Source organism: Aspergillus niger (assembly GCF_000002855.4).
Source record: "Aspergillus niger supercontig An04".
Lineage (NCBI taxonomy): Eukaryota > Fungi > Ascomycota > Eurotiomycetes > Eurotiales > Aspergillaceae > Aspergillus > Aspergillus niger.
This window is the reverse complement of record NT_166539.1, coordinates 286,260-299,128: the sequence shown is the minus strand read 5'-3', so window position 1 is coordinate 299,128 and position 12,869 is coordinate 286,260. Positions and strand designations below refer to the sequence as shown.

Below are 12,869 nucleotides of genomic sequence, written 5' to 3'. Positions count from 1 at the left end.
TAATTAAGTGTGGTTGGGAGATGGGTTCTAGTAGGTATCGGCTTAGAACGAATGTATATTTTAAGTTAGGGATTGGACAGCCCGGCATCAGACTTTCAGTTTGCTGTACGGAGTAGTTGTCACCAGTTAGATTCCAAGGAACATTTCGCCATCATGATGTTCAGTTTGAAATCTGGAGGAATATCATGATTCACAATAAACTCTGAATTTCATTTTCTAGACTAATCATATCCATAACCCATGATTCTGCAGGTTTACTATGTTACTCAACATACGGCGTGTCTAACCACGGAATGTCATATGACACCATAACTGACTGAAGACCTCAAACTGAAGCACCTTTCAAATGCGGGGGATGAGAGACCACCGCGCATGCAGAGAAAACCGCAACAAGAAGCGGTATGGAAACCAGGCAGACAAACAAAGAGGAAATCAACCATGGTTGATATCATTGATTGCTAAGACAGCTGCTCGTGACTTCCCGAGCTTATGTACTCCATCCTTCATCATAGTACTCCAACAACACTAACCGCCATGACTGGTCCATACTACCTACAAACAGCAACAGCGATAATATCCTTACCCCAATTACTCTTAAATCATCTATATTCTTAACTAGAGTACACACTGCTGAGAAGCGACTGATTCAATGATGACCCTGCGACGCTCCGCTCGTCTAACTGCAGCGTCAGTGTCCAAGAACAACAGCACCACCACCACCACTGTCCCACATCTGCAACCCAAAACTCAAACAAAGAGAGCAGCCAGCAGAACTACAAACGGTGTCTCAAAGACACGAAAGCCTGCTGCAGCGGCAGCAAGGGGCAAGAAAGCGCAGCTAAATGCGATTCTCCAACTTGACCAAGCTCCTCCCCTCACAGATTCACCAACATCATCATCATCATCATCATCATCATCATCACGCTCAAACAACAGCAGACAATCACCCAATACTACTACTACAGCCACTACTAACAACATCTGGGACCCCATCCCCACCCCCACAGTTCACACCTCCAGCAGCAGAACGACCCCTCCCCCGCTCGATCGACCGGTCGAACCGCACCACACCAACGCAACGCTCCTCACCCCCCATGGCTCATCGCTAGTTGCATACCCCCCGGGCACAGATGCGGACGCATCACCAAGCAAGACAGGCCGGCCCCGTCCCACCGCCACAACAGGCACGCTTCTCGAGAAAGCAGCCGCACACCTGATCGCCACGGATCCGCGTCTCGAATCGCTCATCCGCGAACAGCCCTGTCCGTTGTTCACGCCCGAGGGCCTAGCCGAGGAGATCGACCCGTTTCGGAGCCTTGTTAGTAGTATCATTGGACAGCAGGTGTCAGGAGCAGCGGCGAAGTCGATTAAGGATAAGTTTGTGGCGTTGTTCAAGACAAATAATAAGGATGAGGATGGTACGAGACCGAGCTTCTTCCCTACCCCGGAGGAAATCATCAAGATGGATATCAGCACGCTCCGGACAGCAGGTCTGTCCCAGCGCAAGGCGGAATACATACATGGGTTATCGGAGAAGTTTGCCAACGGGGAACTGAGCGCCCGGATGTTATTGAATGCTAGTGACGAGGAACTCGTTGAGAAGTTGACTGCTGTGCGGGGCTTGGGCAAATGGTCTGTTGAGATGTTTGCTTGTTTTGCTCTGAAGCGGATAGATGTGTTTTCTACGGGTGATTTGGGTGTACAGTATGTGATTATCTGTGGGTGAATTGGGTAGATGCTGACTTGTGTTGTTGCAGGAGAGGTTGTGCGGTGTTTGTGGGCAAGGATGTAAACAAGTTGAAGGGGAAGGGCGGCGGTAAGTTCAAGTATATGCCTGAAAAAGATATGTTGGAGCTGGCGGCGAAGTTTGCTCCGTATAGGTATGTGATGCCCGTTGATGTATGTCCTTGTGGGCTTGTTGTCTGACATCCGTACTAGGAGCTTGTTCATGTGGTATATGTGGCGGGTGACGGATGTTAATATTGCTGTGTTGGGTGGGTAGATTACGACTATATACAGACAGGATATAGAACCAGACATCCGATAGGTATAGTGGGTAGAGCTACTATATGTACATTACACAGAAGGTGTGGAACGTATATAGGTTCTATACCGGGCATGTATCATGAACCACGCATAAGCTGAAAGCTACAAGCCAACTAGAGAACGATGACGAGTGAATTTGTACAGTATCAGTACACGTGATTGAGCACCATAAATCAAAAGCTTCAATTAACAACCAGCCAAATGCTCTCTCTCTCCTCCCTCTCTTCTTCGCAGCATGCCCGCCGAGCCGAGCCGGGACAGCAAGTTCTCTCTGATACTTAGTATTCCCGCCCGTCTATAAAACCCCAGCGGCATTTTTGTATACCGTAACAAAAGTAATCTAGTTCAGCGAAGCCAGAGACATAATCTACCGTCTGACGACAAGGGCGTCGAGGTCTTCACGCTCCTGCTTCTCCTTCTCGATCTCGCGGATGATGGGGCTCAGGTACTCGACATCCTGGGGACGATGACAGTTAGCATCCACGACACGAATATGGTCTTAAACGCGTCAAATAATATATCAGGGACATCAATATATCAAGTCCAGTCACCATAAGCATCGGTATGGAGTAACCCAGGTGGGTTACAAATCCCGCTCACGGGATTGGCCGATGCGTTTTTGCGGAGAAACTGAACGGACAATTGACGGATTGAAGAACGCGGAAATCGACTCACCTCCTCGGGCTTGGTCTGCTCAGCAGCGGGAAGGAGGGTGTGGGAGATGGAGCACTGTTTCGCGCATATTATGTTAGTTTTATGTTCTTCTGTGGTTGGATTTCGGTGTGTGAGGACGGACCTGGAATGCTCTGCGGATGCGGAAGATACGGTCGTAGGCCTCCTTGGGAGGGAGACGCTTGAGGGCCTTCTGGACGACGTCGTTCTCCTCGGGGATCAGGTCATCAGCCCTGGTTTGATTGTTAGTTGATGCTGCAATGGAGGTTGATTATGGGTTGGTTCGTAATGCCCGGACCAGCGGGCGACGGCAGGAACATGATATGGATAGTCAAGTGGAGGGTGCTGATTATATATCTCCCGCAATTGAAATCTATCCATTGTCTCTTCCATTGATTCGTAGTCGCTGATGTTGGTCCGGGAAACCACCCATGAGGGCAAGGGGATCGCCTACTTCAAGCCGAGTCTCCTGTAGCCAGAGGCATCGGTGTACCACTGGGCAATGGGCATCATCCAGCGCTTGAGGAAGGGGCGCTTGACGATGTAGCTGGCGAGGGAGGGAGCGGACATGGTGATTGATCCCAGCGGGGTTGTTCGGGTCCAATTGACGGGGTGGTGTGGAGGGGGAGGATCGCGAAATGTCAGTCAAGCTGAGCAGGAGATGGCCCGACGTTGGAGATTGTGCAAAACGGAGGTTCGGCGGGTGACTTTCCGAAAAACATCCGATGTTGGTGCCTGAGGCAGGAGGAATCATTCCGAGAAGTTACTTTGTAAGACTGGTTTCCACGTGACCGGCTCAGCTTGCGCCATGGTTGCCTCAGGCCAGAAGAGCGGCGCGCTTGGAGGCGGACAAGATTCACTCACTCATTCCCGACTCCACTCCACCTGACTGACTGGAATACGACTAAGACAATCCCTCCAGCTCAATTCATCCCGTCCTCATTGCTCCGTCCTGTTCCGTCTGCCTCCTCTTAACACCGGCGCTCCCATCTGTTCGGACTTCACCCCGACGGTCTTTGTTTCTGATACTTTGGTTTGTACTCACTGGGCATGCCGCTTATTATCTATCCGTTGAACATTTTTCTTAGTTCGATTCCCTTTCACTCCGATAGGGGAGCTGCGTTGCTCCTACAAACCCCGCCCCGTCTGTGCTTCAGATAGGCCAACCTTATTACGCCCACTCCTCCCGGCAGCATCGGCTCCTCTCTGCGAAAGAAAAAACCCTTCAATTCATTGTCTCGGGGTAGTTTTTCCTGTTCTACCAGCGCCCCGAACGACGTCACGCTTTCCTCCCCTCTCACCACGATTTGACACACGGGTTATTCTTGGGTTCCGGAGCGAGCACCGATATGCTCGGATCCGGGAACCCTCGGTGACATAGTAGACGGATTGCATACTGCTTTGAGTGCTGGCTGGAAAGATGTTCTCTGAAGGCCATGGCCCTTCGGGGGCTGCCAGCGGCTCTCAAGAGCAGCAGGGTACAACTTCGGACAGTTCGCCTTCGTCGACGCTTCATGTATCGGCCGAGTCCCCATCCCAGCCCACTCTTCTCGATCGCTTCGAAATGCTCGCTACACGTGTGCCGGATTATTACATCACGCCGTTCTGCGGGGCCAGTGCGGGCGTAGCCTCGGGAATTGTCACCTGCCCTCTCGATGTGATCAAGACCAAGCTGCAGGCTCAGGGTGGGTTCGCGCGACGACGTGGCAAGGCGGTCGAGGCCAAAACACTGTACCGGGGCATGCTAGGAACTGGACGAGTAATATGGCGGGAGGATGGTATTCGAGGCCTTTATCAAGGATTGGGTCCCATGCTCCTGGGATACCTGCCGACGTGGGCCGTCTATTTGGCGGTCTACGATCGGTCTCGGGAGTATTTCTACGAAACAACAGGTGAGGAGTGATGCTACGGAGAATGGGTGATGGTGAGGCTGACAGTGGAACAGATAGTTGGTGGCTCTCACGAGGTTACGCCTCCATAACGGCGGGCGCTTGCTCGACCCTTGCGACGAATCCAATTTGGGTGATTAAGACACGACTTATGTCACAGAGCCTCCGGTCGAGCAGCGAAGGCTACCGGGCTCCTTGGCAATACAAAAACACATGGGATGCGGCCCGCAAAATGTACAGAAGTGAAGGGATTCGTTCGTTCTACTCCGGCCTTACCCCAGCGCTGCTGGGGCTGGCGCATGTGGCCATCCAGTTCCCTCTTTACGAATATCTGAAGATGGCGTTTACTGGCTATAGTATTGGCGAACATCCCGATACTGGCAGCTCACACTGGGTGGGCATTACATCTGCGACATTCCTGAGTAAGGTGTGTGCCAGCACTGCGACATACCCGCATGAAGTGCTTCGGACACGACTCCAAACACAGCAGAGGACATCACCGGCGGCCTCACCCGAAGAGATCTCGTTCCGCGGCGGGATGGATCACCCCCAGGGTCATAGCAGGCCCCCGGGTGCTGCTTCGTCGGACGGAATGCCCAATCGACCCCGGTACACGGGAATCATTCGCACATGCCAGACCATTCTGAGAGAAGAAGGCTGGCGCGCGTTCTACTCTGGGATCGGCACGAATCTGTTCCGGGCGGTCCCGGCTGCGATGACTACCATGCTCACTTATGAGTACTTGAAGAAAACGATTGGACACGTGCAACATGAGGGAGAGCTGAAGTTGCAGAAGCTGGAGGCCACATCAGACAGTGGAATCTAAATACTAGACGGATGGTCTGTGACGAGGTGGCGAGCCATGAGCATCGCACCTATGCTGGGATTTTTTTGCACCTAGCGATTTCATTTTTGTTCCGTGCTAGTCGTACATTGCCAAGATACACTACCATAGAGGACATTCATTGCCTGGGCTGCAGCCCATGATATCCTGTCAGCACGTTGTTCTGATCCTTTGACACATCCTCGGCGCAATGACACCACCCTGCTGAGTAGGGGTAGATGCATGGTGTGCTGACATGTGAAATTCGAACAAACTAGTCATGTTCTGAGTTGCTGATTCCTTGGTGGTTATGGTTCTGAGCGTTCTTGTTTTTTTTTTTTCCCGAATTGATAAACCTCAATTGCGATTGTATATACATACAAATCTTCCCTCTAGAACATATGCTCCGTAGTAAGATGAATAGCAATCAACACTTATTAACAATTACCCAGCCAATTCATGACAAAAAGTCTTGGGGCGATACATCCTTCAATCATGCATGCAGCCGCATTGCCCCCTCCGTTCGTTTCCCGCATGACATCAGCGGGAAAGTCACGTGAGAGGACACACTAAAAACCGCCGGCGAAATTCTCTGTGCGGTTTGTTTCCTTCCCACCAACCATGGCTATAATGAAAGCCATATTATACGAATATTAACCGACACTGTTGGGTAATGTCATTCTTCTGCTGCGCAATAATGTGTTTGTGCTTATGATGATTGATGCATATCCGACTGCTACTCTTTTCTACAATTCAATTGTTGTTTGTGTGTGTTCTGGTGATCACTATCATTTGACTCCATTTATATGATGAATAATTTTTAATGGTAGATCCTGTTATCAAACATGGATGTGATCATTGATACACTGAAAATTCTGATAATGGATTATTTGATATGATGCTTTTTATATTGTGTTTGTGCTGTTGGCTGTCGCACGATGTTTATATTAGCTATATCATATTGTTTTGTGTGTGTGCTCTTTAATGCAGTAAATTTTGAGAGAATGTCCCAGATATCCAGACAGCAATTACAACAATATGTACAATGCATAGCTTGTAAGATTTACACTCAGTCCTGCCCCAAATCAATCACTGAGATCCCTTCTTTTCCCCCTCTCGACTCTCTTCAAGTGCCTGCTGTACCCATGAAGACTGCGACTCTGCCTTTCTGGGTCGGGGCGTAGTGGTTGTGGTGCTTGACGTGGATTGTGCCTCGCGACGAGCGGTGTGGATGGATTTGATGCAGTAGGAGCCAAGTAGTAGGGCCATGGTGAAGGCGGCTATTGGGGCATTGAGAGACTGTTCATCGATATGTTAATTACTAACTAGTAGTTATGGTGACTGGTGATCATCTGGAGTAGTGTGTGTGCTGTTCAATGGAAATTGAATATATACTTCGCAGCAAGTCATGGGACCCAACTTGCAACTGCTACCACTACTAATTTCAAGAGAACAAGAAAAGAAGAGTGACTCACGCCCGATGATCGGCCTAGTGTCTTTCCGGCCATGGTTTACGTTCTTCCTTGTAAGAGGAGAGGGACTGACTGTTGGCCAGGAAGGATCGCTCTCGACCAAAGTCATCCGGGATAACTTAACCAGTCTAAGTAAACAACTAAGCAAAGTCTTACTAACTGAAAAGGTTCTAGAGCCACTGCAGGGCGTGCGAGAGGCATGCTATGCTCGGGCCGGGATAATCCGAGGGAGGGAAACATTATCAGATGGAGGGCGAGCAGATAAGCCCATCCTTACGATACCAGCCGCTGCTCTGCTCCGTACCGCTTGGTAATGCCCGCCTGCAGAACTTCCCGTTGGCCGAAACTGCCGGTTCTCCTTCTTGGTAAGAACCGGCGGACCCAGAACTACAACTCCCGGTTACCCTCTCAGTTGTAGGCCACAGAACTGGCATCCCCAACCGTGATTCTCTGGTAGAACGTGTCAGTTCCTATCATTCAATCAGATAGCTTCTCATCCTAGGTTGTTCCAAACGAGTAACAGTACCCCAGCATAACTCCTAATCCACCCACCGGTTCGCTTTAACGTCATACCCTATCTCCGAGGCCGGCTCCGCGGAGGCAACGGGGTTTCTCGAAATCGCCTAGCGCCGGTGAATAAGACGGCCTTAGTCAAGTTTCCCCCCCCCAAAGAAACCATAATTAATCAATCGCAACTATCAATCTTTCATCACATCCAACTCTTCCCAAACTAACTAACCACCCAACCCCGACCTCACCACTCACCTATTCTTTTCCATCATCAATCTACTGTCTAATCAATACCTTACTTTCCTCTTAATATCTCACACACATCACATACACAATGTTCCGTCGTCTAGTAACAGTTGTCCCTCGCTCCGGCGTCCTTTCGCCTCGCAGCGTCACCCCGGCCGTCTCCGGAATCCAGCAAGCCGTGAGGTCGACCGTCGTTGCTCCTCAGCAGCAGCAGCGCAGAGGATACCATGAGAAAGATATGTTTATTCCCCCTCCCCTTTTCATCATGTTGAAAAACCGAAGAAAATGCTGACCATCCCTGCACTGTTGGACCACTACTCCAACCCAAGTAGGTAGCTTCCTGCATCCATCCCTCTCGACAACATCACGTCGCATCAAAATATACAACACGCAGCGCTTGCAAATCACGCTCACCAGACATATACGAACAAACGTGAAAATGAATACTAACGAGCATCCCTGTAGGAAACGTCGGCTCCATGGCCAAGTCGATGGACGTTGGTACCGGACTCGTCGGCGCCCCGGCCTGTGGCGATGTCATGAAACTCCAGATCCGCGTCGACAAGGACAGCAACAAGATTAGCGACGTCAAGTTCAAGACTTTCGGTTGCGGTAGCGCTATTGCCAGCTCGAGTTATCTGACTGAGCTGGTCCGTGGAATGACCCTCGACGAGGCCGCTAAGATCCGTAACACCGATATCGCCAAGGAGTTGTGCTTGCCCCCTGTTAAGCGTATGTTTATCCCTTGCTACTGTGGAGACGAGAGGATTGGAAGAAATCGGGGGAGAAATGATAAAGCTAACATATTCTGATAGTGCACTGCTCCATGCTTGCCGAAGACGCCATCAAGTCCGCCATCTCGGATTACTACACCAAGAACCCTCGCACCGTGAAGACCGATCTGTCCGGCACGGGTGCTTCTATCCCGGAAGTGCAGGTGGAGGTTGAGAAGACCAGCAGCGCAACTGCTTAAGTCTTTTCTCTAGCTTTTACGAACGAGTGAAAAATCTGAAAAACCAAAAATATACGGAGCAAAAATGGATACGGATACGGATACAGATACCATGATTGATTCCCGATTAAGAGTGCTGGAGAGAAGAGCAAAGCAGAATGATACAATGGAGATGAGATGAGTTGCGATGTGAACTGTATGGATTTGGCCTATGGTGGTGTGGAGTGAATGGAATGGCCTGGGTCGAATATGTGATTCCCCCAAAATATCTTGTTGCTTGTCAGTCTGGATTGGATGGACTGTTTTTTTCCCTTTGTTTATTAAATGGTGTATAGCATTTCATTATTCTTTTCCCACATGATGTTTTTCTTTTCTTTCTGCATTTCATTTCCAGCAAGACAACTAAAGAAGGGATTATCCGGATATATACAACAACAATCACAGTAGTAACACAATATAATGTATTTCTCTCTCTCTATATCTACATACATCCTACCATAATCACAACATAAACTACACAATAAATAGACCGAACATCATCGAAAGACAAAGATAGTAGAAAGAGAAGAGAAAGTTATCTGATTCGCCACCAGTCAACTCAGCTATGGCCACTGACATCATACGATGCAGCACAGCACAGCACAGCACAGGCAACTAACTTACAAGTGGACACAGAAAAGGGAAAAGCCCCATCTGATAAGCGCAACACCTAGCGATAACCACTTTAGTTTTTGATTTAAGCTCTACTCTGTGACAGTAGTCTAGATGTGGTGCATGAAGTATGTCTCCCAAGGTACGCGCACGCACAAGGCTTAGATTAGCTAGCTAGTTAGTTAGATCTGATAACTCTGCAGAAGTAATGGAATTAATTGTCCTGTGATTTTTCTTTCTTTTCTAGATTGGGAGTGGCTACCAAGGTACTTACTTATCTTTCTATTTATATATCTATTTAACCTTCCCTGATAGTATGTATATATGGGTTGTGGGTTTTGATGTAGAAGTTTAGGTGTTATGGCTACTTAGTGTCTGGGTTGATTGGATATGTAGGGGCTTCTAGATAATGTATATGGTTTTATAGATAGTAGATATCATAGATAGTAAGATAATGAGGTAGGAATTCTATATGTACAAAGTACAGAGCGCAGATTCTTTTCAACATCAATAAGTAGACAACACGATGACTGAAAACCAATAGTCTAGATCAACAAAATCACAGGTAAAGCTGAAACGGTAAAGGTAGTGGGAAAAGGAAAAGAGAAACGCCAATGCACAACACCGCATGCATATGCCCTCTATCGATATCAATCAATTACTGCGTAGCAGGGGGATTCAAAACCAAGGGGAAAGGGGGTAAAGAAAAGGGAGAAAGGAAAGAATAAGAATAGAAAAAAAGAAAAATATACAATATTATCAAACCAACCCGAACCGACTCTTCAGCGAAAGCAACGTCTCATAAACTGACAACTTCAACTCGACGCGCAGATACCCAGTCCAAGCGCAGAGGAAGCGCCAGAAGTTCCCAGGACGCAGGATACCTCCGGTCTCGTTGACAGAGTCCATTTGCTCTTCGAAGACGGTGCGGGTGGCGTAGCGGGCGAGAATCAGGAAGGTGCGCATAGGTCCTTGGCGGGTGTGGAGGTTCTCGTCCAGACTGCGGGCTATTTTACAATATTAATTAGAGGCAGATAGATAAAGAAGGCGAGGGGTGGGAACTAACTCAGATCGTTGGTCTTGAGAATCAGCAGAATGATCCGAGGTACTTGGCCTAGAAGTTCGACTAGTTGCTGCAGGAGACCATCGGCCAAAGAGCCGGACATGCTTTCTCTCTCTGCCGAGGTACGGGCAGACACGATATCCTTCTTTTTAAGTACCATGTAGTCACGACCGGTGATGGCACTGGCGAAGAGTGGGAACTGCTCGTCCGTGATGCCGGCAACCTTGCGCGCGTACTCGCGCATGCGCGGCAGGTCGGACTCGATCACGGCCAGCCAGAGCTTGGCGTAGTTGCGCCGTAGGTCCTGGTCGATGTCGCGGTAGAGACCGTGGTCGTAGAGGATGATGTCGAAGTTGTGCCGGCGGCGGTTGGGGTTCGGGCGAATGGCGATGTTGCCGCCGTGAGGATCACAGTGCAGAGGTGCGTTGTTACCGAAGATCATCTCGTTGAAGATGTGTGCCAGAGCAGCGGAGACTTCGTCGCGGTCAATGTGGTTCGAGTCGAGGAATTCGAGATCGTCGGGACGTCGGCCGGAGATGAACTCCATGACCAGGATACGCTTTTGAGACCACATCACTGGCTGGTGTTAGTATGCGCTTGCTGGGTAAAGGTGACTGTGATTAAACCAGGCATACCTTCGGGGATGACCAACGGGGCATCCGAGTGCCTCTTGAAGTACTCGCTCGCCCGCGTGGCATTCTCCGCCTCCATTCGGAAATCCAGCTCCTGGGGCAGAGACAGGTCCATTTCACGAGAGAGCCATTCCAGATCGTATTCAGGGAAGAACCGCTTCAGCATCGAGAAGGTAAACCGAGTCAAGGCCAGATCCAGGGGCACCCACTCCGCCAATGCGGGATGCTGCACCTTGACCGCAACCTTTTGACCTGTTTCTTTCAGCGTACCAATGTGCACCTGCGCCAAAGAAGCGGCACCGATGGGCTCGGGATCGAAGGACGAGAACAGCTCGTCGATACGACGTCCTGTATCGGCCACGAACATTTCCTCGATCGATTCAATCGAGGACACGGGGCACTTGTCCTGGAGCGGGATAAAGGTTGTAGTCCATTCCGACGGAAGCAGGTAGCCCATGCTACTCAAATGCTGTCCCAGCTTGATAAAGATCGATCCATTCTTCTCGAGAACTCGTAGAGTCCGTTCCGCGCAACGTTTGTGGCAAGCCCGAATGGCTTCGCTTCGTTCCTCCGGCGTGGAGGTTTCTTGCTTAAGCGTGACCCGGTAGCTGATCGAATTGCGACGTATAAGTATACTGACAACGTAGCCTCAGGGGTATGAATACGCGCGTGCCCACTTACTCGTTAATGCAAACCGCCAGTGTGCCAACCACTCTGCCAGTTCTCGCAGCGGCACGGTAGAAATGTTGGACTTGGTCCGAAAACACCACTGCGACAACCACGAGCGTGCCTCCAATCACAGCATACTTGATGGCCTTACTACGCGATTGACCCGATCCCGAATGCTTTCCATCACTTTGTCCTGGTTTCGCCGATTCAGACAACGGAGACGTGCTGGTGGCGTAAGTGGCCCGGGGAATCGACTCGGCGATACGACCGGAAAAGCGCTTCGAGCATGATGCAGGAGGTGTTGTAACCGAGCTGGAAATCAACCGACGGGAAACCGCAGATAACGGGGCGAAATTGCCAGGGTGGCAGGCGAGAGAAGGCTTCGAAGCCGATCGTATGACCGCCGCAGGATCAAAATTGGAAGCCCGCAGCGGAATGCGGAGCGCCGCCCTCATCCCGAACTCGAACAATGCCGTCTGGGGAGCGACCACAAGTCGAGAACAGCAGTGAACCGGACGGCGTGGATCATCCGTGCCAGCACGAAGCCCTCGAGAACAATCGTAGGGGAGGAGGAGGAAAGTCTGCCGGAGGAGGAGGAGGGAGGATGCGGCGGAGAAGTTCACTGGTTGGCCGCCGCGGCGCATTTTCGTCGCACTTCTTCGCCGGGAGCCGATCAGCCCCGTTTGGCCGCCACTTCGGGATCGCCCTTACACTACTATAGTATATACAGTTATTCCCTGCTAGATAACAGATATGTATATGTGTACTGAGCTGCCCATACCTCAATATTCTATAATATCATTTTGATAGTAATCTTGAATTGACTGTCTCTATAATATCTATCTTCTCAAACTTGTATACTTTATCTGATATAATTATCGTGTAATATTTTAAGACTCAAATAGCAATATCCACCAGGCAGAATTATGGCTATCAATAATGGCTCCGAATAACTTATAATAAGGCCCAAGTCCCCTAGCATATAAGGATGCCTTGAATTCTGGTTCCTGACAAACTGAATATTGGATAACTATCAAAAATAGAAGAAGATACCCAGTCATCTTTAGTTGATAAATATATATGGGTCCTGTCAGAAATGCCTGTTATCTGTCCTATTCTCCTGAAATACCTCTATTGATTTACACTCAATATTATCTGTACTGTGGTAGAATATCTCTAGTATATGATTTACTACTGAGATAGTAATTAAGCACCTTGACCATGACTGAATCAAGAAATAAAGT

General features: G+C 49.5%; 6 protein-coding genes across 6 annotated transcripts; 3 read left to right on the top strand and 3 right to left on the bottom strand.

Moving 5' to 3' along the window:
* Positions 1 to 652: 652 nt before the first annotated feature.
* On the top strand, positions 653 to 2,002 carry An04g01210 (uncharacterized protein; the record flags this gene model as incomplete). Its single annotated transcript, XM_001401449.3, has 3 exons — positions 653 to 1,704; positions 1,758 to 1,880; positions 1,939 to 2,002. The coding sequence occupies 3 exons, from the start codon at positions 653 to 655 to the stop codon at positions 2,000 to 2,002; spliced, it is 1,239 nt and encodes a 412-aa protein (XP_001401486.1).
* A 411-nt stretch (positions 2,003 to 2,413) lies between these two features.
* An04g01200 (uncharacterized protein) lies at positions 2,414 to 3,288 on the bottom strand (the record flags this gene model as incomplete). Its single annotated transcript, XM_001401448.3, has 4 exons — positions 2,414 to 2,503; positions 2,722 to 2,775; positions 2,843 to 2,951; positions 3,173 to 3,288. 4 exons carry the CDS (start codon positions 3,286 to 3,288, stop codon positions 2,414 to 2,416), a joined length of 369 nt encoding a protein of 122 aa, XP_001401485.1.
* An 850-nt stretch (positions 3,289 to 4,138) lies between these two features.
* An04g01190 (uncharacterized protein) lies at positions 4,139 to 5,433 on the top strand (the record flags this gene model as incomplete). Its single annotated transcript, XM_059747307.1, has 3 exons — positions 4,139 to 4,610; positions 4,664 to 5,034; positions 5,098 to 5,433. 3 exons carry the CDS (start codon positions 4,139 to 4,141, stop codon positions 5,431 to 5,433), a joined length of 1,179 nt encoding a protein of 392 aa, XP_059600473.1.
* A 1,086-nt stretch (positions 5,434 to 6,519) lies between these two features.
* An04g01180 (hypothetical protein) lies at positions 6,520 to 6,699 on the bottom strand (the record flags this gene model as incomplete). The annotated part of the gene is made up of 1 exon (XM_001401446.3): positions 6,520 to 6,699. One exon carries the CDS (start codon positions 6,697 to 6,699, stop codon positions 6,520 to 6,522), a length of 180 nt encoding a protein of 59 aa, XP_001401483.3.
* A 1,047-nt stretch (positions 6,700 to 7,746) lies between these two features.
* An04g01170 (uncharacterized protein) lies at positions 7,747 to 8,631 on the top strand (the record flags this gene model as incomplete). The annotated part of the gene is made up of 4 exons (XM_001401445.3): positions 7,747 to 7,894; positions 7,963 to 7,986; positions 8,124 to 8,390; positions 8,474 to 8,631. The coding sequence occupies 4 exons, from the start codon at positions 7,747 to 7,749 to the stop codon at positions 8,629 to 8,631; spliced, it is 597 nt and encodes a 198-aa protein (XP_001401482.3).
* A 1,389-nt stretch (positions 8,632 to 10,020) lies between these two features.
* An04g01160 (uncharacterized protein) lies at positions 10,021 to 12,080 on the bottom strand (the record flags this gene model as incomplete). Its single annotated transcript, XM_001401444.3, has 4 exons — positions 10,021 to 10,268; positions 10,328 to 10,900; positions 10,960 to 11,564; positions 11,638 to 12,080. The coding sequence occupies 4 exons, from the start codon at positions 12,078 to 12,080 to the stop codon at positions 10,021 to 10,023; spliced, it is 1,869 nt and encodes a 622-aa protein (XP_001401481.1).
* Between the last annotated feature and the right edge of the window lie 789 nt (positions 12,081 to 12,869).